The 26,302-nt window shown below is 52.9% G+C and overlaps 1 protein-coding gene across 1 annotated transcript; it reads right to left on the bottom strand.

Annotated features, from left to right (window-relative positions):
• Positions 1-46: 46 nt before the first annotated feature.
• Positions 47-25,583, bottom strand: JAK3 (Janus kinase 3). Its single transcript, XM_029052196.2, has 24 exons — positions 25,442-25,583; positions 23,436-23,656; positions 22,759-22,882; positions 22,350-22,461; positions 21,745-21,890; positions 21,337-21,631; positions 20,887-21,009; positions 20,622-20,779; positions 18,372-18,483; positions 17,853-18,039; positions 17,254-17,378; positions 16,774-16,905; positions 15,155-15,239; positions 14,739-14,866; positions 13,993-14,131; positions 13,573-13,724; positions 11,924-12,074; positions 11,586-11,725; positions 10,097-10,286; positions 9,680-9,804; positions 9,109-9,281; positions 8,908-9,025; positions 6,337-6,447; positions 47-1,414 (listed from the first exon to the last, which is right to left on the bottom strand). The coding sequence occupies exons 2-24, from the start codon at positions 23,635-23,637 to the stop codon at positions 1,298-1,300; spliced, it is 3,345 nt and encodes a 1,114-aa protein (XP_028908029.1). The 5' UTR covers positions 23,638-23,656; positions 25,442-25,583; the 3' UTR covers positions 47-1,297.
• Positions 25,584-26,302: the final 719 nt, after the last annotated feature.

Below are 26,302 nucleotides of genomic sequence, written 5' to 3'. Positions count from 1 at the left end.
ACACTTACAGGGTCATGGCAAATTTAAACAATAAATGACAGTCTTCTAAATCCAACAGATTGCCTTTATCCTTCCTTGGGGGATTGGGCCAAGGGCCACCTGGTGTGCTGAAGGTGTGCTGAAGGTGTGCTGCTTTGCGTGCTACAGTGGGTCTCTGGGGAAATAATTCAACCGGGAAAACAGAGCTGTCATAGAGGGAGCATTCCATTCTGCTTCACTAGCGGAGACAAATGTCTTAAAATTGGGTGCCGGTGTCCCCCACCCTTCCTGCATGAATTCCACTCACACTAGCCCTTTTTGTTTCACTGAAGCCAATTCATCACCATGCCCCTTGGTGACACAACAAACACTGAGCTGTTCCATGTCAAAATAGAAATCTCTTTATCTGTCCTTCAGTTGGCTGTTTGTTGAAGAGAAAAAGCTGTTTTCACTTTCTTACACCCTTGCCCCCACCTTAAGCCCTTTCTTAGCTTGCTCTGAGAAACTCCTTCAACTGTTTCTTCCCTGGCCCTTCTGTGTCTAATCCAGATAAGCCTGCAAGCATGTGCATGTGTGAGTCTGTGTGCGTGTGTTTGTAGAGTGAACCTAGTTTTACCTAGAAAAAAACATAGGCTGTTCTTGGATCTGAACCCAACCCTCTCTTTTCTACAAAAAACTTAGTTCATTTTATACTGCCTTGTCTCTGTATGCCAGTCCAGTGGGAAAGGAGGGAGAACTGACTCTTCTTCCTGCCGGGTAATCCTCAACTGGCAATAAACCACTTGAAGTACTCACTCTTTTACCCTTCTGTTCAACCCATTTAGTCTGGCTGTTTCTCTGGCTCCGCAATGACTCATTTCAGAAGGTGGACCTTAATGTTACTGAACAAGGTAGAGGCTGGACGGAGGTGAAGGAAGTGAGCCAGAGGCAAGAGGAGGAGGGACACGAAGCCCAAGAGAGGAGACGGGAAGTCCCGGGCAGAGAACCAGCCAGCGTGTGATTTCATGCTGACCCTCCTCCAGCTCTCTGTTGCTTCTACCATTGCATCCTGACCTTGATCTGGGCACCAGTCCTCAGGGTAGGGGGCAGTTTGTAGCAGAGGTGTTTGAGGTGGGTAGAAAGTCTTGACCTCCCATTCTTTGAGGGCCGGGGGAGAAATGGCACTTAGGCTCCTGGAGCTGCCCCACCCAGTGTTCTATCTGAGCCCTTTGGCTCAGGTCAGCAGTTCGATCACCCATTTACCCCACAAAGAGGATGGGGGGTGGGGTTGATGGCAGGCAGGGGGGAGGGGAGGGCTCCATCAAGGCCCCCCACTCATCTACCCCCGGCCACTGCTCCGTTCATCCCACAGGGCATCGATCTGGGGGCCCAGGGCACTGAAGGACGGCCGTTCCCATGGATTGTGAGCCCAGCAGCTCTTCATTAGCTCGTGCACCTAGAAAACACAGAGATGGCAGGGACAAGGAGTGAGACCAGAAGCAGGCACCCCTTCCTCCGGCCCTGCTGCCCCTTCCCGCCTTTGGGTTCTCTAGTGCCAAGGCTGAGGATGGTGATGCTGTTGAACTTTTCGTGTTCCCCACAGACCCGCTCCTCCCCCTGACTTGGCTATCACAGTCAACAAAACTCCCTCCTCCCTGTCTCTTCAGCATGTAACCTGGGCATTGTCTTTGACTCCTCTCTCTCTTTCAACCCAAACCTGCCACTTCTTCCTCCATAACATTTCCCGGACCCACTCCCTCCTCTCCATCCAAACTCCCAACACACCCCCTGGTCCAGGTATTTGACATATCCTAGGGTGACTACTGCAACAGCCTCCTCTCTGACCTCCCTGCCTCCAGCCTCTCCCCTCTCCAGCCCATATTTCACTCTGCTTCCCAGATCATTTTTAAAACATTGTTCTGTGCATGTCTCCCCCCTCCTCAAAATCCCCCATTCCTCTGTGCATCAAGCAGAAATTACTGATCAGTGACTTTAAGCCCTTCAAATCAACTCTTCCCAACCCCTACTCGTCCGCACTCCTCTCCCCAAACAGCTCCCACGCTTCGCTCTTCTCAAGCCAACCTGTGCCTCCTTCTCATCTCTCCTGCCGTTTCTGTCTCACACCCTTCCTCACCTGGAACTCACTCCCCTTTTACATACTGCACACTACTGCTCTCCCTTCCATCAAAGTCTTCAGAGATCACATCTCCTCCAGGAAGCTTATACAGTTTAATCAGGTTTTTCCCCTAATCTACAACAATCACTTCAGTACTTCAGTGCCAATTATTCATTCATTCATTCAATAATATTTATCATTATTATTAATAATAATAATGGCATTTGTTAAGTGCTTACTATGTGCAAAGCACTGTTCTAAGCGCTGGGGGGATACAAGCTGATCAGGTTGTCCCACGTGGGGCTGACAGTCTTCATCCCCATTTTACAGATGAGGTAACTGAGGCCCAGAGAAGTTAAGTGACCTGCCCAAGGTCACACAGCTGACAGGTGGCAGAGCTGGGATTAGAACCCATGACCTCTGACTCCCAAGCCCGTGCTCTTTTCACTGAGCCACGCTGCTTCTCATAATGTTGGTATTTGCTAAGCGCTTACTATGTGCAGAGCACTGTTCTAAGCACTGGGGCAGTTACAGGGTAATCAAGTTGTCCCATGTGAGGCTCACAGTTAATCCCCATTTTACAGATGAGGTAACTGAGGCACAGAGAAGTTAAGTGACTTGCCCACAGTCACAGAGTTGACAAGTGGCAGAGCTGGGATTCGAACCCCTGACCTCTGACTTCCAAGAGCACTTGGAAAGTACAATTCGGCAACAAATAGAGACAATCCCTACCCAACAATGGATTCACACTCTAGAAGGGGGAGACAGACAACAAAACAAGTAGACAGGCATCAACAGCATCAAAATAAATAGAATTATAGATACACATTTGCATACTGATAACCTCCCAGAGCACTTATATACACTTCTCACACACCCTATTACTTCAGCTCTAATTCATGTCCATATCTGCTTTCCCTCCTTCCTTCTAGTTGTAAATTATTTTAGTGTCTGTTTCCTACTCTGGGTTGTAAACTCCTTGAAGGACAGGGATTGTGTCTGCTAACTCTTGTGCACATTCCCAAATGCTTAGCCCAGTGCTCTACACACAGTAGACTAGACTGTAAGCTCCTTGCAGGCAGGGAATGTGCCTACCAACTCTCTCACAGGCTCTGAGTACAGTGCGCTGCACACAGTAAGTTCTCAATAAGCTCCATTGATTGATTGAGCAATACTACTGAAAGATGAATTGATTGATCGGTGATAGCGTTGGAAGAGCGTGGGTCAGACTGTGCTAAAACCCAACCAAACTCCTCTTCCCTATGGATCACTCTCCCAGGGCTGGGTCCAGAGTACAGTCATTCCTGCCATAACTGGACATTTTAGCATCCACTTTGGCCTGAACACAATTTGGCGCTGTTCAGCAATTCAAGCAATATCACACTGTGCTGCTGTATCGGAAACACTGAATCAGTTTACTAGCATTGTATTGGGAACTATGCAGTATGCACAGTGCAAATACTTGAAACAAGCTCAGCTCAGGTTTTTGTTGTTTTCAACCATATTCCCTCTTCAAACCCCCTGTCCGCCCCTCCCTCCCGACACAATCTCTTGCCCCTAATGACCCAGCCATGTATTTTATTGATAAAATTGAAACCATTAGGCATGATCTCCCTAAAGTCCCCCCTGCTCCTCTCCAGTCCCTCTCTCCTCCTGTCTCAACTCTTTCATCTTTCCCAGCAGTATCTCAAGAGGAGATCTCCCACCTCATCTCAAAATGTGCCTCTGACCCCATCCCTTTGCCCCTTATCAAAGCACTTGCCCCCCTCTTCTTCCCTCCCTGACCACCATCTTCAACCATTCACTTTCTAATGGCTTCTTCCTCTCTGTTTTCAAACATACTCATGTTGCCCATATCCTAAAAAACCCTCCCTTGACCCCATGGCTCCCTCCAGTGATCATTCCATTTCCCTCCTACCATTCCTCTCCAAACTCCTTGAGCTAGTTGTCTACAGCTGCTGCCTCCACTTCCTCTCCTCCAATTCTCTCCTCAAACCCCTCCAATCTGGCTTCCATCCCCTTTATTCCACAGAAATTGCCCTCTCAAAGGTCACCAATGATCTCCTTCTTGCCAAATCCAAGAGCCTCTACTCCATCCTAATCCTCCTCAACCTCTCAGCTGCCTTTGACACTGTTGATCACCCCTTTTTCCTGGGAATATTATCCAACCTTGGCTTCACTGACACTGTCCTCTCCTGGTTCTCCTCTTATTTCTCTGACCACTCATTCTCAGTTTCTTTCACGGGCTCCTCTTCTGCCTCCTACCCTCTAACTGTGGGAGTACCTCAAGTCTCAGTACTGAGTCCCCTTCTATTCTTCATCTACACCCACTCCCCTGGAGAACTCATTCGCTCCCATGGCTTCAACTACAATCTCTATGTGGATGATTCCCTATATCTCCAGCCCTGACCTCCCTCCTTAATTGCAGTTTCCTATTTCTTCCTGCCTTCAGGACATGTCTACTTGGATGTCTCACCGACACTTCAAACTTAACATGTCCAAAGCAGAACTCCTCATCTTCCCACCCAAACCCTGTCCTCCTCATGACTTTCTCATCACTGTAGACAGCACCACCATCCTCTCTGTCTCACAAGCCTGTATCCTTGGCATTATCCTCGACTCAACTCTCTCATTCAAGCCACATATTCAATCTGTCACTAAATCCTGTCAGTTCGACCTTCACAGCATCACTAAAATCTGCCCTTTCCTCTCCATCCAAACTGCTACCATGTTGGTCCAAGCTTTTATCCTAGCCCATCTTGGCTACTGCATCAGCCTTCTTGCTGACCTCCCTGCCTCCTTTCTCTCCCCACTTCACTTTATTGCCCAATTCATTTTTCTAAAAAAATTGTTCAGTCCATGTTTCCCCACTCCTCAAGAACCTCCAGTGGTTGCCTATCCACCTCCACATCAAACAAACTCTTTGCCATTGGCTTTAAAGCATTCAATCACCTTGCCCTCTCCTATCTTATCTGGCTGATTTCCTATTACAACCCAGCCCCCACACTTTACTCCTCTAGTCCCAACCTGCTCACTGTACCTTGATCTTGTCTGTCTCGCTGCCGACCCTCACCCATGTCTTCCCTCTGGTCTGGCCTCCCTTGTCATATTCAACAGTCCACCTTCAAAGCCCTATTAAAATCACAACTCCTCCTCCATCTCCCCCAACTAAGGTCTCATTTCCCCTACTCTTTCTCCCTTCTGCATCGCCCTTGCACTTGGATCTGTTCCCTTTAAGCACTTGTTATTCACTCCACCTTCAGCCCCACAGCACTTCTGTCCATATCCATAATTTATTTTCATAGAGAGGCAACGTGGCCTAGTGGATAGAGCCCGGGCCTGGAAGTCAGAAGGACCTGGGTTCTACTCCCGGATCTGCTACTTGTCTGTTGTGTGACCTAGGGCAGGTCACTTTACTTCTCTGGGCCTCAGTTCCCTCATCTGTAAAATGGGGATTAAGACTGTGAGCCCCACATGGAAGAGGGACTGTATCCAACCCAATTTGCTTATAACCACCCCAGCGCTTAGTACAGTGCCTGGCATATAGTAGGCACTTAATAAATACCACAATCATTAAGTCACTTAACATCTCTGTGCCTCAGTTTCCTCAACTGTAAAATGGGGATTTTATTGCTTAGACTGTGAGCCCCATATGGTACAGGGACTGAGTCCAACCTAATTAATTTGTACCTACCCCAGTACTTAGAACAGGGTAAGCTCTTACCATAAAAAAAAAAATCAGTCTTCTCCTCTAGACTGTAAGCTCCTGTGGGCGGGGAACATGTCTGCCAGCTCTTCTGTATTGTACTCTCCCAAGCGCTTAGTACAGTGCTCTGCACACAGTAAGAACTCAGTAATTCCATTGATTGACTGATTGATTGATCTTTCCCTTAACCCCTAGCTTATTGTTGTTTCAATGGGGACTTTTTATCTTAAGGATTTCAAGAAGGCAAATGACTATTTCCCTTTGCCTATTTATTGGCTCATTTCTATGGCTTTTCCTCTATAGTGGAGAGGTGTTTGCAAAGAACGTAGGTATCTCATTGTCTCTGGCAATAAAAAGCCTCCCTTCTGTCTGTTCTCAACAGTTCAAGTCTTAGGCAAAGTGGTCCCGTCCCTTGATTCTCCTCTCTGACCCATGACCCTAACTGGGCCTCCAGTCTTCCCACCCCAAGTTGAGTCGCTGTCCTTGATTTACTTCCAGAGGCCATTCTCCCAACCTCCCTGCCCTCTGGCCACCTGGAGAGGTGACACCCGCTTACCTCCCATGGGCAGCCAGGGGGAGTGGGTAGCCTTTTGCCTTCCTTGAGAAGCTCCAGCAAGTGGCAAAGGATGGGCATCGTCCTGTCACATCCCATCATGCGCAGAAACTCCTGGAGGGAAGGGGAGAAGGGGGTGGGGAGAAGGTGGGAGAAACTATCAGCGGAGGGGGGGGTCAGATTAATGCGAGGACTTCAGGGGCTGCAGCGGGGGACTGGCTCCCTCCAGCTTTCCGAGGTTTGACTCTGCCTCACCCATGCTCGGTGCTTAGGGAATGGGAGTTCCAACTCTAGAGGACGGTGCCCCTGATGCTCCAGAGCTGCTTGCCCAGAGGCCGGGCACCCCTCGGGACCCCCACCCTCCCATTCCCCTCAGTGCGTGGCAGTGTTGGTTTCTCCTTTTGGGCCCTGCACCGACCCCATCATATAATAATAATAATAATGATGGTATTTGCTAAGTGCTTACTATGTGCAAAGCACTGTTCTAAGTGCTGGGGGCGGAATGCAAGGTGATCAGGTTGTCCCACGTGGGGCTCACAGTCTTAATCCCCATTTTATAGATGAGGGAACAGAGAAGTGAAGTGACTTGCCCAAAGTCACACAGCTGACAAGTGGCAGAGCCGGGATTAGAACCCATGACCTCTGACTCCCAAGCCCGTGCTCTTTCCACTGAGCCACGCTGCTTCATATGCAGCGCGGTTTAGTGGAAAGAGCCCTGATTACCTCGTATCTACCCCAGCACTTAGAACAGTGCTTGGCACATAATAAGCGCTTAGCCAGTACCATAATTATTATATGCAATGTGACCTAAAGACACCAAACATCATGCAGTGTTCCACAAAATCGATTAGCCCAGAGGCTCCCTGGAAGTTGAATCCAGCCCTGGTCTAGGCCCTGGAGGGCAAGAGGGAGCTAGCCAGGCAGAGGAAGAATGGAGGGGCCCCAGACTGCAGGGTGGGATCAGTGAGCTAATCTCAGCTCCGCCACTTGTCAGCTGTGTGACTGTGGGCAAGTCACTTAACTTCTCTGTGCCTCAGTGATCTCATCTGTAAAATGGGGATGAAGACTGTGAGCCTCACGGGGGACAACCTGATTACCCTGTATCTACCCCAGTGCTTCATGACCAAAACTCAGCTCCTCATCTTCCCTCCCAAGCCCTGTCCTCTCCCTGACTTCCCTATCACTGTGGATGGTACGATCATCCTTCCTGTCTCTCAGGCCCACAACCTCGGTGTCATCTTTGACTCGGCTCTCTCGTTCACCCCACACATCCAATCCGTCACCAAAACCTGCCGGTCTCACCTTTATAATATCACCAAGATCCGCCCTTTCCTCTCCACCCAAATGGCTATCTTGCTGTTATGAGCTCTCGTTATATCCCGGCTAGATTACTGTGTCAGCCTGCTCTCTGATCTCCCTTCTTCCTCTCTCTCCCCGCTCCAGTCTATTCTTCACTCCACTGCCCGGCTCATCGTCCTGCAGAAATGCTCTGGGCATGTCACTCCCCTTCTTAAAAACCTCCTGTAGTTACCTATCAACCTCCGCACAAAACAAAAACTTCTCACTCTAGGCTTCAAGGCTCTCCATCACCTTGCCCCCTCCTACCTCTCCTCCCTTATCTCTTTCCACTGCCCATCCCGCACGCTCCGCTCCTCTGCCGCCCACCTCCTCACCGTCCCCCGTTCTCGCCTATCCCCCCGTCGACCCCTGGGCCACGTCCTCCCACAGTCCTGGAATGCTCTCCCTCCTCACCTCTGCCAAACTAATTCTCTTCCCCTCTTCAAAACCCTATTTAAAGCTCACCTCCTCCAAGAGGCCTTCCCAGACTGAGCTCCCCTTTTCCCTCTGCTCCCTCTACCCCCCCAACTCTTCGCCTCTCTGCAGCTAAACCCTCTTCTCCCCCCTTTTCCTCTGCTCCTACCCCTCTCCCTTCCCATCCCCTCAGCACTGTACTCTTCCGCTCAACTGTATATATCTTCATTACCCTATTTATTTTGTTAATGAGATGTACATCACCTTGACTCTATTTATTTGCTATTGTTTTAATGAGATGTTCTTCCCCTTGATTCTATTTATTGCTATTGTTCTTGTCTGTCTCCCCCGATCAGACTGTAAGCCCATCAAAGGGCAGGGACTGTATCTGTTGCTGATTTGTACATTCCAAGCACTTAGTACAGTGCTCTGCACATAGGAAGCGCTCAATAAATACTACTGAATGAATGAATGAGCTAGGGATGGTCTCTAGATGGTCAGGTCCTGTTTTTTTCTTTTTCGTATTTGTTAACCACTTCCTATGTGCCAGGCACTGTCCTAAGCACCGGGGTAGGTACAAGTTAATCAGGTTGGACCCAGTCTATGTCCTATATGGGGCTCAAAGTCTTAATCCCTCTTTTATAAATGCGATAACCGAGGCATTGAGAAGTGAAGTGATTTGCCCAAGGTCACACAGCAGACAAGTAGGCAGGGAACATGTCTGCCAACTGGGTTGTATTGCCCTCTCCCAAATGCCTAGTCCAGTGCTCTGCACACAGTAAGCGCTCAATAAATATGACTGATTGATGTATTGACATTCACCGCTGAAGGACTCCTGCTCTTCTCGCTGTAGGTGTAAAGCTCATATAGCACGACCCCAAAGCTCCAGACATCAGATTCCCGGGAGAAGACATTGTCAGACAGGGACTCTGGGGCATACCTGGTCGGGAAAGAAACAGTTAAAGAGAAACCGAGGTGGATGTCTTGGGTTGAGGGTGGTGAGGGGAAAGAAGGGCAACGCACCAGAAGATGGGGCTCTGGCCGGGCTCCTGAACCACATAGTACTCCTTGTCCTGGGGCAGGATCTTGGCCAGGCCAAAGTCCCCGATCTTAACATGAGTCTCGCTCTCCACCAGGATGTTCCTGTTGGCCAGGTCCCTGTGGACGTAGCGCTGAGAACCCAGGTACTCCATCCCCTGTAAGGAGAGGAGGGAAGGGTCACGGAACAGAGCAGACCACCCCCGGTGACCTCTGAGGCTTTTGCCCTACGGCCAAGGCCCTCTCATTCCGGAGGGGAAATCTGGAAGCAATGGCTCCAAACAGCCGGGAGACTTCCCATTAGACATGGCCAAGTCTCGGAAGCTCTTCAGCCCAGGGGATAGGTGGAGCGGGCCTCATGCCCTCTGCCACTGCCTCATCAAGCCCTGATGACAGTCACTCTATTTGGTGGGGGCAGAGTCAGGCAGACTCTAACTTCTTGTCCTCCAGGGCACCCATACTCTTCTCTCCCTCCCTCCTTCCCTCCCAGTGTCCCCTCCCACCCCTCCCACCTCCTACCCCCCTGCCATTTCCACTTGTGCCCCAACCCCCGCACCTTGCAGATCTGGGAAGCATAAAGGAGTAGGAGCCGGGAATCCAGTTGCTGGCGGTTGCGCTGCAGGTAATCACGCAAGCAGCCATTGGGCAGGTACTCCATGACCAGGCGCAGGCTCTTCCGGCCTGACAGGGGAGGGGGAGGGAGAGCCATCCATCATCCAAGCACCACCCCTGCCCTTCCCAAGGGCTCCCCCTTTCCCCTTCCCCCCCACCCCCCCGGATTCTGAGAGAACTCAGAAACCTGCTCTCCCAGGCCCCAGCTGCCCTTGTTCTCCCTTAATTTCCCTAATCCTGGGAAGGATGAGGAAAGGGAGGGGAATGTGGAGAGGGGAGCAGGGGGCTGGTCCCATCCCCAGCCCAGAGTGGGGGGGCTGGAGAGGCTATGGGGATATAGGGTGGGGCAGGAGGGGCTCACCTGGGCTGTAGCAGACACCCCGGTATTTGACCACAAAGTCGCTATGGAGAGACTTGAGGATCTGGATCTCCCGTTGGAAGTCTCTGAGTTGCTCCGCCGTGCTCTGCTGCAGCCGCTTCACAGCCACCAGCTCCCCAGTGTTGTCCCCCAGGGGGTCGTAGCGACACAACTCCACGCTCCCAAAGTTGCCCTGGCCCCAAAGGAAGCAGGCGTCACCCCACCCTGCCCACCCTCCCTTCTGAGCCAGGGCCCCCTCCTGCCTGCCACTTGCCTGCACCCTCTGCCATTATTTTCAGCAGGGTCTCGGGGGACAAGGTTGGGTGTGGGTGAGGAGGGTTGGAGGGACTGTGCAACAATTTGGTCAATGGGCTTTCTCTTGCCCCCAAACCCAAACACAGGAACCCAGGAGTCCAGGATGATTAGACTGTAAGCCCGTCAAAGGGCAGGGACTGTCTCTATCTGTTGCCGATTTGTACATTCCAAGCGTTTAGTACAGTGCTCTGCACATAGTAAGCGCTCAGTAAATACTATTGAATGAAAGGAGTCCAGTCCTGAGGGCTGGAGCAGAGGCTGGGTAGAGAGGCTGGGGGAGGCTCTGCGCTGAGGTTAGGGGACACAAGTGGCCTCTGCCCTCCGTGCCTGTGCCCAGGGAAGGTAATCTCAAGGGACCAGACAACTTTCCTTCTAACAGAACCCACAGCATGGCGGGAGCAGGAAGGGTGGAGCCTGCTGGGGTTCAGTCATGGAAATGTTGCTGTTCTGGAGAGACTAGTTGGCAGGGAAGGAGGGGTACCAAGGGGACTTTGGCTCTTGGGTCTGGCCACCTGCTAACCACACCCATATTGTCTGGTTTCGCCTCCCCCTCTCCACTAGCCCACTGCTCCCTTGCTGGCTGGCCTTCCTGTAGAATAATAATAATAATACTTGTTAAGCACTTATTATGTGCTAAGCACTGTACTAAGCACCGGGGCAGATACAAGATCATCACATTGGACATAGCCCCTGTCCCATATGGGGTTCACCCTCTCAGCCTGTCTCTGGGCGGCCCTTTTCCACTCTCCAACCTCGTCACCCCCGGAGCAGGTCCTCTCCCCCCCGCCCCCACGGCTCCCTCCTCCCACCTTTCCTGCTCTCCTTTCCCAGTGAAACTCACAGCCACCTCCTCCAGAAAACCTTTCCAGCTTCACCCCACCCACTCTCCTGACAATGACCCACTCCACCCCTTTAACTCAACCCTGTCATTTCTGAATCTCTTTGCCCTTTGGGTATTGACTTCCCCTTCTTCGCTTTCAGATCAGGAGCTTCCTGAGGACAGGGAGTGGATTGGTTCTCTAACATGGCCCCTCCCCCGAGGGCCTGTAGCTGGTACAGTGCCTCTGCCCATTAAGGGTGCTCGGGGAGGACTGGTGGATAATGAAGATGAAGATGATGCCCTTTCTCCCTCCATCAACAGCTTGGGTAACCTGCTCCTTCCCCTCCCATGCCCTACCTTGCCCAACAGGGAGATGTATTTGAGATGGCGCTCCTCAAACAGCGTGGGGTCTTGGCAGGCAGACAGATTGGTGCTGGGCCAGAACCCGTCTCGGACAGCCAACTCACTGGGGGACAGGTCCGAGAGGAGTTCGTAATCTGGGGGAGCGGAGGGAGAGGGAGCTGTTGAAGGAGGTGGGTTCCCACCTGTGCCAGAGCTGCTCACCACACCCTTGAGGCCACCCTGGCCAAGACCACCTCATCTGATGCCACACGAGGCTAGTCCCCAAGTACACCGGTGGGTCCCGGGTGCCCCTCCCGCTAACCCCCGAGTTCCCCTGATGCCAGAGCAGGTACCTGAGGTGATGAGGCTGTTGAGGTCCCGGATGACCGCGCGGAAGGAGGGTCTGCGGGGAGGAGAGTAATCCATGCACTGCCCGATCAGGTTGGCCAGTTCCGTCCACTTGGGTGCAGGCAGCTGGTGCTGCTTCTTGTAGAACTGGAGTTTCTGCAGCATATGGATCGGGGCGGGGCAGGGGGGTTGAGGACCCAGGTTCCCAGGTCCCCAGAAGTCTAGCCTTACCCACTCTGTAGTCAATAATAATAATAATAATAATGATAATAATAATAATGTTATTAATTATTATTATCCCTCCAAACAGGAGCTGGGCAAGGCGATTTGCACTACCACAGCGCCCTCTAGTGGCAATATTGGGTATAGTCTCCAGCCCAGAGCCCTCCACCAGGGCAGACGGATTTAAGTTCCCACTGGAGATTGCAATAATAGTAACTGTAGGCTTTGTCCAGTGCTTACTATGTACCAAACATGGCCCTAAGCGCCGGGGTAGGTACAATAATAAGTAACTGTGGTATTTGTTAAGCACATACAGGGTGCCAAGCACTGTGCTAATCGCTGGGGTAGGTGCAAGATCATCAGGTCAGACACAGTCTCTGTCCCACAGGGGGCTTCTGAGTCTACGGAAGCACCCTCTTGCTCCTCTGGACCAGGCTGATCCCTCTACTCAGATCTGGAGGGCTTTTCCCCGTGCCGCTCACCCTTCCCTGAGAGAAGCAGCATGGCCTAGTGGAAAGAACCCTAGGACCTGGGTTCTAATCCCGATTCTGTCCCTTATCTGCTGTGTATCCTTGGGCAAGTCACTTGACTGTTCTGGTTATCAGTTACCTCATCTGCAAAACATGGGATAGATACCTATTCTCCTTTCCTGGGGAAGCAGCGTGGTTCCATGGAAAGAGCCCGGGCTTGGGAGTCAGAGGTCATGGGTTCGAATCACAGCTCTGCCACTTGTCAGCTGTGTGACTATGGGCAAGTCACTTAACTTCTCTGGGCCTCAGTTCCCTCATCTGTAAAATGGGAATTAACTGTGAGCCTCACGTGGGACAACTTGATTACCCTGTATCTACCTCAGCGCTTAGAAATGTGCCCTGCACATAGTAAGCGCTTAACAAATACCAGCATTATTATTATTTCCTCTTAGACTGGGAGACCACAATGGTGTCCGACCCTATTATAATAATAATAATTATGGCATTTGTTAAGCGCTATGTGCCAGGTGCTGTTCTAAGCGCCGGGGTAGACAAGTAAATCGGGGTGGACACAGTCCCTGTTCCACATTGGGCTCACGGTCTCAATCCCCATTTTACAGATGAGAAGTGAAATGAGTTGCCCAAGGTCACACAGCAGAGAAGTTGCAGAGCCAGGATTAGAACCCATGACCTTCTGACTCCCAGGCCTGTGCTCTATCCACTACACCATGCTGCTTCTCTTCTATTATCAGTCAATCAACCAATTAATGGTATTTATTGAGCACTTATTGAACACTGTACTAAGCTCTTGGGAGAGTACAATAAAACAGAGTTGGTAGACCCGTTCCCTGACCACAACGAGCTTACTGATTATCTTGTCTCTACCCTGAAAACATAGTAAGTACTTCTTCACAAATACCACAATGATGATGGTATTAATAATTATGATGAGGGGCACTAACCTCTGCAGGTTCCAGGGTGCTCAGGGGCATGGTGCCCCCACTGAAGATCTCCCAGACTGTTGCGCCGAAGCTCCACTTGTCAGCTTCCAGGCTCAAGCTCTTGGGATCCCACAGGCACTCGGGGGCCACCCACGGGATGCGGTCAGTAAGGACTGTGGAGGAGTGCAGGGATGGCGTTTGTTCCCCTTATCAGGGGCACAGCCTTATTCCTTTGCTCCCTGCCCACAGATCTGAGGGTACCTCCTTCAGATTCCTGATGAAGATCCTTTCCTGGAGCCTGGTGATGGGGGAGCACTGGGGGATATAGTTTGTTGGCGAGGGGCGTCTTCCTGGTACTGCTTCCCCCCCTTTTCCAAGCTTCCTCAAAGCCTCCTCGCCTCCCCTCCCCCCCCCCCCGCCCCCGCCACCCCAAACACTCACGCTCCTTGGCCAGCACTGCAGGGCTGACCCCGGGGTCGCTGAGTTTGATGAAAGGGGGGCTCCCACTGGCCCCATCCCCTTCCCTGGCCAGCAGCACTTTCTTGGCAGAGACGTTGCCGTGGACGATGCGTCTGTCCTCCTGAGGGCCGGAGGCAAGTTGGGGTAAATCTCCCTTCCCCTCAGGGGGACCCAGACCAGGACTTGGATGGGGACCGTGTTCTGAAGTCCTCAAGCTTTTCCCCTGACCTGGAACCCCCACCCTGCCAATCCAGCTCCAAAGTCCTCCCCAAATCCCCGCATCTGGCAAGCCTTCCTCCAATACCTCCCAACACCCCGAGTCACGTCAACCCTCATATGGATTTACTTCTATCCACCCAGCTTCAACACGTGTAAATTTAGCTATTTATTCTGATTTCCCCCATCTGTAAATATGTTTCTGCCCATCTGCCCCATCGAGAGGGGAAGCTTTTTGAGGCCAGGGACCGTGACTCAAGCTTCTCTTGTACTCTTCCAAGGGCTTAGTTCAGTGCACGGCCCCCAGGGGGCGCTCAATCAATCGATCCCATCACTAGGACGACAACTGTGACTACTAGTCAATCGCATTTATTGAGTACTTTCTCTGTGCAGAGCATTGTACTAAGCACTTGGGAGCATACAATGTAACAATTTGACAGACACATTCCCTGCCCTAAAATGCCCCTTCCCTGGCTCCCTAAGCAGAAATCCAAGTGGGGGTGGGGACTCACCAGGTAGTTGAGGGCATAGGCCAACTGCTTGGCTACCTGCAGCTTCCAGCTGGCAGTGATGTTGGGGGTGTGCTTCTTCAGGTGCGTGTCCAGCGCCCCGAACCGGACAAACTCCTGCACCATGATACCTATGGGTGGTTGCGGGGAGAGGGGTCGGGGTCAGGGCTGCCCCAAAGTTCACTCATCGCGGCCCTGCAGGCCGAAAACCTTAGCTCAGGCCCAGCTGGGAGAAGGTAGCCTCAAAGTCCAGCTGTATTTCAGGAGGTGGAGAACAGGCTAGCAAGGTGGACCTTTACCGGGGGGAGGGGTCCCACAGGAGGTGGGAGAGGAAGGAGACCCTGGGGGCTTTGAGGAAGCTCCCTCCCCTCCCCCCCGATGTGGCATGCCTAGGGGCACAGTTGGCACAGAATACTCACTGTCTCCTGCCATGCAGACCCCGTGGAGCAGCACCAGGTGCTGGTGGGAGACTTGGCTCATCACACTGGCCGCTTCCAGGAAGGACTGGACCGTGGAGGAGGGACAGGGAGGGGGGATAGAGTGAGCTCTGGTAGCTCAGACCCCCTCCCCCCACCCCCATCCTCCTCTCCTTCCCCTGGCTCCATCCCAGGGACTTCCCAAAGCTTCAAGGGGGAGGGGGGGAATGTGCCCTCTCTCCTCTCCCTGGGCCTGGATTAGATCCTGGAATGGGGGTGGGGAGGTGGGAAGAGGAGTCACGGAGTCCTAAGTGTAAAATCAATCAATCAATGCTATTTACGGAGCGCTTACTGTGTGTAGAGCACTGTACTAAGCGCTTGGGAGAATACAATACAAAAGCGTTGGTAAACATGTCCTCCTGGGGTCCTCTGGTACCCCACCCCCACTACCCATCTCCACCTAGAAAAAACTGCCCCAGGGAAGCAGTCTCCCTTACTCCATCTCCCTTACTGTGCCAGCATTTCAACCCCCTGCTGGGCAGGAAGCTCTGAAATTAGGAAAGCAATACAGTCTAGTGGAAAGAGCCCTGGCCAGGGAATCAGAAGACTTGGGTTTTAATCCCAGCTCTGCCACTTTTCTGCTGGGTGACCTTGGGCCAGTCACTTCACTTTTTTTGATGGTATTTGTTAAGCGCTTATTATGTGCCAGACACTGTTCTAAACTCTGGGGTAGATCAATCAATCAATCATATTAATTGAGTGCTTACTGTGTGCAGGGCACTGTACTAAGTGTTTGGGAGACTACAACACAACAATATAACATACATAATCCCTGCCCACAGTGAGCTTACAGTCTAGAGGGAGCTTATAGTCTAGAAGGGTAATCAGTTGGGACACGGTCCATGTCCCAAGTGGGGCTCACAGACTTAGTTCCCATTTTACAGATGAGGTAACTGAGGCACAGAGAAGTTAAGTGACTTGCCCAAGGTCACCCAGCAGACAAGTGGAGTCAGAATTAGAACCCAGGTCCTTCTGACTCCCAGGCCTGTGCTTTATTCACTAGGCTATGCTGCTTCTCTTCTCGGTGACTCAGTTACCTCATCTGTAAAATGGGTATTCAATACCTGTTCTCCCTCCCACCTGGACTGTGAGCCCCGTGTGGGACAGGAACTATAGCTGACCTGATTATCTTATAGCTCCCCCAGCGCTTAGTACAGTGTTTGGTATGGAGTAAGTGCTTAACAAATACCATATTATTACGATTAAAGAAGCAGCATGGCGTAGCGGATAGAGCAGGGGCCTGGGAGTCAGAAGATCATGGGTTATAATCCCAGATCCAGTACTTTGCTGTGTGACCTTGAGCAAGTCACTTGACTTCTCTAGGCCTAAATTACCTCATCTGTAAAATGGGAATTGAGACTGGGAGCCCCACATGGGACAAGGGACTGTGACCAACCTGATTTACTTGTATCCACCCTAGTGTTTAGTACAGTGGCTGGCACTTAACAAATACCATCACTATTGTTATTATTATTATTATTAGGTTTAACTGCAATCCCTCCTGTAGCAAGGTATCTGCCCCTGCTGGGAAAAGAGCCCAGGGCTTAGGGGCCAGTGGTCACCTCAGAGCAATTTTGGTGGGTGCTGTCCATGACTTTGAGAAGCACTTCAGTCTCCCGCGTTTCCTCATCTGCCATGTCCCGCCGGGTGCCCCGATAGATCTTGGTGAAAGAGCCGTGGCCCAGGTTTTCGTGCTGTGGAGAGATGGAGGCAGGGAAACTGAGTCGGGGAAGGAAGCGATGTTGCCTTTAGGGATTCCACTTTCTTCACCTCAGCTCCCCCTCCCTGCCTCCCAAATCTGGGGCTCCTAGACAGACCCTCTGCTCCACAATGTGGCACAGAACCCTAAAAGAGGTGTGGGACTGTGGGGAAGGGGTGTTTCTGACTGGGGAGAAAGGAAGTTGGGCAAACTGCTGAGGGTCTCCGCTGGTCTCTGGGTTCCAGCCCCTGACCTGCAATCCATTTCCCCGCTCCCCCTCAGTCCATTCCTTCCCCGGACTCCTCACCCCGGCCCGCCCCAGCCCCTCCCCACTGAGCCTTACCCACTGCAGACTCTCGGGTTGAATGGTGTGAAACATCATGTGACTGAGCTGAAGCCGGGGCTGCGGCGAAGGGGACGAGGGTAGCTGACTGCAGTCCCTCCGCACCACAATCAAATTGGACTTCTCTGGGGGAGGATGGAGGAAGATGAGAAAATAGTAAAAATTGCAAGATTTGTTAAATAATTATTATCTACCCAGCGCTGGGGTAGAGACAGTCCAATCAGATCTGAAGCCGTCCCAGTCCCACCTGAGACTCCACAGTCTAACTAGGAGAGAGAACAGGCAATGAATCTCCATTTTACAGATGAGGACGCTGAGGCCCGGAGAAGTAGAGTGACTTGTCCAAGGTCACTCAACAGGCAAGTGGCAGAGCCAGGGTCAGAACCCAGGTCCCCTGCCTTCCAGTCCTGTGCTCTTTCCACTGGGCCATGCTGCTTCTCTATCAGGAAAGGGGGACAGGGGAGGAGGAGAAAGAGAAAGGTGGGGGTGGGGGGGCCACCATTCCTACCCAGCGCCACCCCCTCCATCCCCCCCACTAACCCTCCGACCCCCTTTGATCCCACAGTCCCGGGGGTGGGGGGAAGCCGGGAGGGGCTTACCTTTGGGCCGGGGAGGGCAGCAAGTGTGGAGATTGAGGGCGAACCCATCAGCCCGCAGGCCGGTGTTTTGGGCCGCGGCCAACAGCTCTTGTAGACTCGAGTGGGGACGGCCCACCCCGGCCAGCGAGAAGCTGCCTGACGGATCCTTCCGGATCAGGCAACCCTTGTAGTCCCGGCCCAGCGGGGTCTGGGGGGTGATGGCAGAGAGAGACCCATCAGTGCCCTCCATCCCCCGCCCCCGACCCCCCACTCAGCAGGAAAGGGTTATTTGGGGACAGGGATAGTGTCCGACCTGATTATCATGTAACTCCCCCAGCACTTAGCGCTAAGTGCATAACAAGGACCACCACTATGATTATTATTATTACCAACTCTATTGTTTTGGACTCTCCCAAACACTTAGTCTGGTGCTCTGCACACAGTAAATGCTCAATCAATACCACTGATTGATTGGGCCTCCATGGCCTAGCTGCTGGGGGTTGCCTGGGGTCCGTGGGGGAGGGGAGCTGGGCTCTGGACCTGGATGCATATGGTGAGCAGGAAGCTGTCAAAGTCCTGGGGGCTGCGACGCAGCAGGTAGGAGCCTGCAATTCCTCCCGCCACTTTCAGCTTGTTCACTGCAAACTCGGACCTAGTGAAAGAAACAGACCACGGCAGAGACTTAAGCCCGAAGATGGGGGCGAGGGGGGTGGTCTCAACTCCCTGCCCGGGCCCTGAGGCAGACTCCTGGGCTGCCCCCTAGATCCCTCACCCCACCCCAGGGGTTCCAGACCCCTTTATGGCATAGAGGATAGAGGATGGGCCTGGGAGTCAGAAGGTCATGGTTTCTAATCCCGGCTCCACCACTTGGCTGTTGTGTAACCTTGGGCAAGTCACTTTACTTCTCTGTGCCTAAAATACCTCATCTGTAAAATAGGGATTGAGACTGTGAGACCCACATGGGACAGGGACTGTGTTCAACCCGATTTGCTTGTATCTACAGTGACTGGCACTTAGTAGATGCTTGACAAATGCCATAATTATTATTAATTATTATCTACCTATAAAGTACTTCACTCCTCTAATTCCAGCCTACTTACTGTACTTTGATCTTGTCTATCTTGCTGCCGACCTCTCACCCACGTCCTGCCCCTGGCCTGGAATGCCCTCCCTTTTCATATCCAAAAGATAATTCCTTTCCCCAACTTCAAACTTTTACTGAAGGCATGTCTCCTCCTAAAGGCCTTCCCTGACTAAGCCCTCCATTTCCTCTTCTCCCACTCCCTCCTGAATCATCCATGCACTTGGATGTGCTCCCTTATTCACCCCTTCCTCAGCCCCACAGTGCTTATGTACATATCCATAATTTATTTGTATTAATGTCCGTTTCCCCCTCTAGACTGTAAGCTTGTTGTGGGCCGGGAACGTATCTACCAACTCTGTCAAATTATACTCTCCCAAGTGCTTAGTACAGTGCTCTGCACACAGTAAGTGCTCAACAAATACAATTTATTTATTTATTTATTTGTTGAGCACCTACTGTGTACAGACCACTGTACTAAGTGCTTAGGAAAATACAAGTACAATACAGAGTTGGTAGACGTGTTCCCTGCCCACAACGAGCTTACAGTCTAACGGAGGAAACAGATATCAATATAAATACATGAATTACAGATAATGGACATAAGTGCTGTGGGGCTGAGGGTGGACTGAATACCAAGTGCCCAGGATCCAAGTGCATAGATGACACAGAAGGGAGAGTGAGTTGGGGAAAAGAAGCCTTAAATGGGGAAGGCTTTCTGGAGGAGATGTGCTCTCTCCCTTGAGCTCCCTAGGCACCAGGTCAGTAGGTCACGTCTCTTAGAAATAACTGTCAATTCCACAGGGGCAGGCAGAGACTGTGTCTGATTGGATGATCTTTTTTTTTTTATGGTATTTGTTAAGTGCTTACTATGTGCCAGGCCCTGTTCTAAGCGCTGAGTTAGAGATATGAGGTAATTGGGTCCCATGAGGGCTGGCAATTTCAATCCCATTTTATGGATGAAGTAACTGAAGCACAGAGAAGTTAAGTAACTTGCCCAAAGTCACACAGCAGACAAGTGGCAGAGCTGGGATTAGAACCCAGCTCCTATGACTCCCAGGTTTGGGCTCTAGCCACTAGGTCACCCTGCTTTTGTTTCTGCCCCTGTGCTTAGCACAATGTCTGGCACAATGTCTGGATCATGGCTTAATCACTGCCATGATCATCATCATCATTATTATTAATATTACTAGTTCCTCTGCTGAGCTAGCAGGAGTAGGTGGGGAGACTGAAAGCTCGTTGTGGGTAGGGAATATAATAATTATGGTATTTGTTAAGCACTTACTATGTTCCAAGCACTATTCTAAGCGCTGGGGTAGATACAAGGTAATAAGGTTGTCCCATGTATGTGGGGCTCACAGTCTTCATCCCCATTTCACAGATGAGGGAACTGAGGACCAGAGTAGTGAAGAGACTTGCCCAAGGTCACACAACAGACAAGTAGCAGAGCTGGGTTTAGACTCCCAGGCTTGTGCTCTATCCACTACATCATGCTGCTTCTCTTGTCTATCGTTATATCGTACTCTCCCAAGCACTTAGTACAATGGTCTGCACACAGTAAGTGCTCAACAGATATGACTGACTAACTGATGTCAAGTAGTATTTATGTAGGATCTACCAAAGTACTTATTTCCAACCCTGGAAGCTGGCAGGAAGGAGCGGGGAGGCGGTTGGGAGGTGGGGGAAGCAGAGGGGAGGGTAGGCCTCACGTGATGGGGCCGTGGCACTGGTCCTCTATGTTTTCCAAGAGCTGCGGTGGGGCAACCTCCTTGCAGAAATAGTGGTGAGCATCGGCCGTGAGGCGGTAGTAGCCATCGATGAGGGAGATGAAGGACAGGGCCTCCCGCAGAGTGGGGAACTCCACCTCCTGCAGATGAAAGCCCCCGTCAGTTTCCCAGACGGACGGATGGGAAGAGGAGCCCGATCGATCGGTCGATGGTGTTTATTGAGAGCTCACTTCATGGCCCAACCTACCAGGGTCCTGTTATCTGTCCTGGTGAGAGTAACGAGCCGGGTCTCCCTGGGGTTGCCGTCCCGACTCACTTGCTTGATGCTGATGTCGGTGATTTCGGGAAAGTCGCAGAAATGCTGAGAGCCCTGGGCAGAGGGATGGAGGGAGGGACAGACAGGTCACCCACTACGGCTTTAGGGCGGGGTTATGGTCATCTTCTCCTGGGGTGGGGGGTGGGGAGGGCAGTGCAAAGGTCAGTGCAGGAGCCAGTTGGCCACTAACTCATGCCCCAAAGTGAGTGCCCAACCTCTTGTGCCCAGCAGGCATGGGCACCCCTGCCAGTCTGTCTGTGCCCTAGGGTTCAGGGGAGGAGAAAACAACCTGTTCCCAGAAACCTCAGTTGGTCCCTGACCCCTTCCACAAGGTTGGCATGGTACCCAGGGGCCTGTGTTCAGTGGGCCCGGGGCCCCCACCTCATTGCCACTGGAGTTCCAGGAGATGCCATTCTCCCCAGACACGTGGATAAACTGGCAGGCGCCCTCACTGTGCCCAGTCCCAGGGGCCTTCACGGGGAAGGTCTCGGGCGGGAAGGCCGAGTCCATCCGCTCCAGGTCCATCAGGTACTTGAGCTTCAGTGACCGCCCGTCGGCCTGGCACCCAGCCACCTGCCGCAGGGACTGCTGCACGGTCTTTCGGATCCTCTTCCGGGTCAGGAAGCTGAGTCCCTGGATCTGCCGTCGGAATTTTTCCGGGAGGCAGGACTTATAGCTGGGAAGGGGTAGGGATGAGGTCACCACGGCTGCCCCTGCCACCCAGATCACCCTCTCCTGGGGGCCGGGGTGAGTGGGTCCCCCTGCCCTCCCTCCCCGGTCAACACCTACCTGACACTCTTGAAGATCTCCTCTGGGCCCTGGCCCTTCTCCCGGGCCAGCTGGGTCAGGTCCAGCACAGCCAAGCTCAGACACTCCTCTTGCTCCTTCAGACTCAAGCTGAACTCCATCCTCCCACTGACAAAGTCACTGCGGGCCTGAGACCACCCCCACCCAGCCCCAACACGTCACCCACTAGCCACAGATGCCCAGGTGGCACCACCCCTTGCCCTGCTGCTTTTCAGCTCCCTAGGGCGATTCTCAAACTCTTCCCTCCCACGGCCCCTCTTGGGGCTTCTCCAGACCTCCATGACAGAGACCCTGGCCTCCCGGGACAACCGGAATCAGCCCTGGGGCCTCAGGCCAGGGGTGACCCAGTCCAGACCCCTCTGGGGGGTGTTGCCCATGGAAACGGGGACCCAGAACCAGGCCATCTTCAAGGTTTCCTCCTATATGTAATTTATTTTCTGTCTCTGTCTTCTCTGCTAGACCGTCAGCTCCTTGAGGACAGGGACTGGGTCTTCTAACTCTGTTGTAATCTCCCAAGCGCTCGGCACACAATCAATCTGAGTGATTTGGCGATTGGCCGACACAGGGGGATGCAGGAGGCGGCTGACCTGGGCAAACAGGTAGTCAAGGACGGGGAAGTCTAGGATGGCGCTGGCTCGATCTTTCCTCAGCCCGAAGCGGTAACATCTCTCCAGGCCAAACCAGTTTGGGAAAAAGAACCTGGTGGGGGACACCCAAGGGAAAGGGTGAGTCCTCTGAGGGGGGTGCTGAAGGGGCTGGGGGAAGGGGCTCCTCCTTCCTGGCTGTCTGCAGAGAATAGAGCTCTGCATCCTCAGTGCTCTTCCACCTCTCACCCCCCTCCAGGCCCCAACCCAGGGTTCCCCCCCACTCCCAGGCCCTGGCCAGCCATGTTGCCTTGTGTGAAGAGCTCAGTGCCCTGCTTGATAGCATCGCGTGGAGGAAACCACAGCCTCTCAGCCCCTCCCTTCCTCCCCCTCCCAGCTCCAAGGGCACTACCTCAGCCTGTAGACGAGGACCTGCGCACTCGTGTCATCCACTGTGAAGATGTGGTTGGGCGGAAACCAGCACTTCAGATCTTCTGTAGCCAGGGCAAAGAGACTGTGGCACACGGGCAGGATCCCTGGAGGAGGGAGGGGAAATTAGGGGTGGGATTGGGGGAGCAGAGCCTCTCACGTTTCCTGCCCGAGAGCCAAACAGATGGGGCCAAGGGCCATTCCCTAGTTCAAGATCTCCAAAATACCTTGTCCAACCCTGGCATCCACACAGCCAAAGCAAATTTTTCACCCCACAGCCCCCGCTGGCTCAGGAGAAGTCAGTACCGATTGGTGGAGGAGAGAGTTTTAATCCATTTCCCTCAGAGCTGGCAGTGTTCCTCTCAGAGCAGACCAGGAAGTGGTCTGAACCAACACTCTCTGACCCCTTTGAGTGAGAATAGAGCGGCGCATTGTGGGAGTGGCTCACCTGGTAGTCTAGATACTTCTTGTGAGGGGCTCCTGAACTCTTACACACACACACACACACAAACACACACATACAAACTGAGTTCACACCCAATTCCAAGGCACCAGAATAGGCTCTTCACTCTATCTGCACCTCAGTATCCCCCATCCTCAGGGGTGGGGGAATGACTCTATGTACACCCACTCTCAGGAGCCCCTGGCCCAAACCCTCACCACAGGCTTTGGCAGCTGCGATGCAGAGATCTTCGGCAGAGTACTCCCCGAAGGAGAAGGTCAGGATCCAGGATGAGTCAGGCACCGAGCGAGGGGCGTTGGTGTGATGGTACAGGAGGAGCTGCAGCCCCCCCACCTCACTGGACGACAGACTGCAGGAGCGACCCCCGATCAGGGGTGTGTCTTCCCCTAGGGGCGCCATGGCCAGGGCAGTGGGGAGCCTAATGGGGAGGAGAGTAGAGAGTGAGCGGAGGTGGGATGAGAGACTACAGAATGAGGGGGGAGATGGGGGCGTTGCCTGTCCTGGATTGTAAACTAGACTGTAAACTCCTCCCCTAGACCATAAACTCGTTGTGGGCAGAGTCTATCAACTCTGTTGTACTGGACTCTCCCAAGCATTTAGTACAGTGCTTTGCACCCAGTAAGCGCTCACTAAATGTCATTGATTGACTGGCATGCAGGCAGTGCCAATATCCAGGTTGGAGAACTCAACGGAAGGGGCTGGGCCTTCTGGTTATGCTGATTAGACTCCTGTCTAGTACTCAGTCAATTAATCAAGCAATGGTATTTATTGAGTGCTTACTGTGTGCCCAGCAGTGTACAAAGCACTTGGGAGGGTGCAATTCAACGGAGTTGTTAGGCATAAACCCTGCCCACAAAGAGTTTAAGTCTAGAGGGGAACATGGACATTAAAGTAAATGACAGGTAGGGGAAGCAGCAGAATATAAGGACATGTTCATAAGTGCTGGGGGGCTGAAGGTGGTATAAGGATCAAAGCGATTATGGGGTACAGACCCAGAAGGGAGGGGGAATAAGGTAGGGAAATAAAAGGTTCAACAGCCCACCCCCATCCACTCCTATCACCCACAATGCTCCCTTTCCCTCTTTTCCCCCCTCCCTCCTTCCCTTCCCTAATAGCCCCATGACTTCCTAGCCAGGTTATCCACCAAATGGAATTCCAATGTTTCCCACCCCCTAGCTCCCACAGCCCCAGAAGGGAGGTTTGAATCCACATTTGGAGCCAAGCCAGCCCTAAGCTGGGGCCCTTCTTCCCCCTACTACCACTGGCAAGGTACCTGCTTCAAGCCATTCCCTGGGCCTCGGTGTCTGTCCCTATGTGGGCAAGGGGAGTCGCCCAGAGGCAGGGGATAAATCTCTTGTTCTGTCTGGGTGCATCTCAGGACCTCTATGTATGTGGCTGGCTGGCCACGTGTCCTACAGTCTTTCTGAGTTGGGGGGAGGGAAGGAGGAGCGGAGGAAAAGGGTGTTCGTTGGTGTTCGTGGACAAGAAAGTGCAAGCCTTTGTGAGGAGGGGATGTTCCAGGGCTGGAGGATCACCTCTCTGAGTCTTTCATGGGGGCCACAATCTCATAAGCCACAGGGTAACCAGTGAAGTAGCCTGCCCCCTCCCCCTGCCTACTCCGTCCAATCCTGGCCTCTAGCCCTCATCTCTAGCCCCAAGTGTTGGCCTGGTAAGAGCTCCCACTCCCTCTCCTTCCTGTATGCACTTCCACAGTCGCCTGTCTTATTCACCCTGATCTTATCTTCCCAACCTCCTGTGGCCTAGGCATGGTTGATGTGGACAGGGAGGACACAGATGTGATCAGCCAGATAGAGCACAGAGCTCAGAGCTGGTCTTGGGGGGGCCCAGGCTGGGCCAGCCACAGGGGTTGGCTCTGATGGGGTTCAGTGGGGGAACCCCCAGGGAGGGGGCAGGGGAGGGGCATTCCTATCTCATTCTGTGTCTTCGGACAGTAAAATGGAAGTGAAAGGAATCAGTGATAATTCATCTTTTGCCTTCGGTTTCCAGACTGTCCTCTGTCCCCTGAAACACAATGAGCCTCCCCCACCGCCCTGATCTCTCCACCTGTGGCCGGCCCCAGTGCCCTGGCATATAATATCCCCTAAGCAACCCCCTAGAACTGGCCCTGGCACCACCCAGAGCAAACCACCTGGCCTTGTCCCTGGACAACCCCCACCCTCCAACCCAGCCCAGAAGAGCTTACCTGGCAAGGAGTGGGTCGGGTGAGCAGGATCCAGCCTGCCCAGGGTGGGCAGATTTTCCAGGCCTGGGTCAGGGAAGGTGGTAGCAGGCTGGGCACCCTCGCCAGCCACGTCTGTGTTACTGCGCAGCTGGGGGTGAGATGGGAGTCGCGGAGGGAGAGCGCAAGAAAAAACCCCAAAGCTCTCTGCTGGCTTCCTTCCTGTCCCGGGGCGCTGAGCCTCCGCACAGCTTCCTGAGAGCTTTGACTTGTCATTTACAGAAAGTGTGTGCATCAGAGCGGGACAGAAGGCGGGGGAGGGGGATGGGGGCGGGGAGAAGAAGCAGCCAGAACCTAGAGGCCAAGATCAGGGACTGAGTTGTTGTCCATTGGGGTGGAGGGGGATTGCCTGTCAATCAGGGAGTCCTGAATATCCAGAGGCACCCCAGAGTGGGTGTCAGGGGCCGGGGGTAGGGCCGGTTGGGGGTGAGAGAACGGGATGTCTCAATACAAGTATCTGCATTTGCTCCTGCCTCTGTCCAATGCCTGGGCTTATATAGAAGTCCCACTGTTCTGCTCCAAAGCAGAGGGCTTGTAGTTGAGAAGAGGGCCCCATGGACCTAGAAATACAAATATCTGTTCAGATCCGAGGTTGGAACAAAGCCAGACTTGCAATAAGGGACGCGCAGCAGTGGATTCCTCCCACTGGGGCAGAATTGAGCCCTGGCACCTCAGCCGAGAGGTGGGGTGGTTGCTCCCAGGTAAATGAATCTACCGCAACGCCCTGGGTGCCAAGGGGATCCCAAGTCCAAGAACCTGGCAAAACCCCTGAAAGCCCCCAGCCCCTCAGCAGTGCCCATTTTCCTTGGGGCTTTGGGGCTGTGG

The sequence above is a fragment of the Ornithorhynchus anatinus genome, chromosome X1 (assembly GCF_004115215.2).
Source record: "Ornithorhynchus anatinus isolate Pmale09 chromosome X1, mOrnAna1.pri.v4, whole genome shotgun sequence".
Taxonomy (NCBI): Eukaryota; Metazoa; Chordata; class Mammalia; order Monotremata; family Ornithorhynchidae; genus Ornithorhynchus; species Ornithorhynchus anatinus.
The sequence above is the reverse complement of the archived record's forward strand: the minus strand, read 5'-3'. Positions and strand labels throughout refer to the sequence as shown.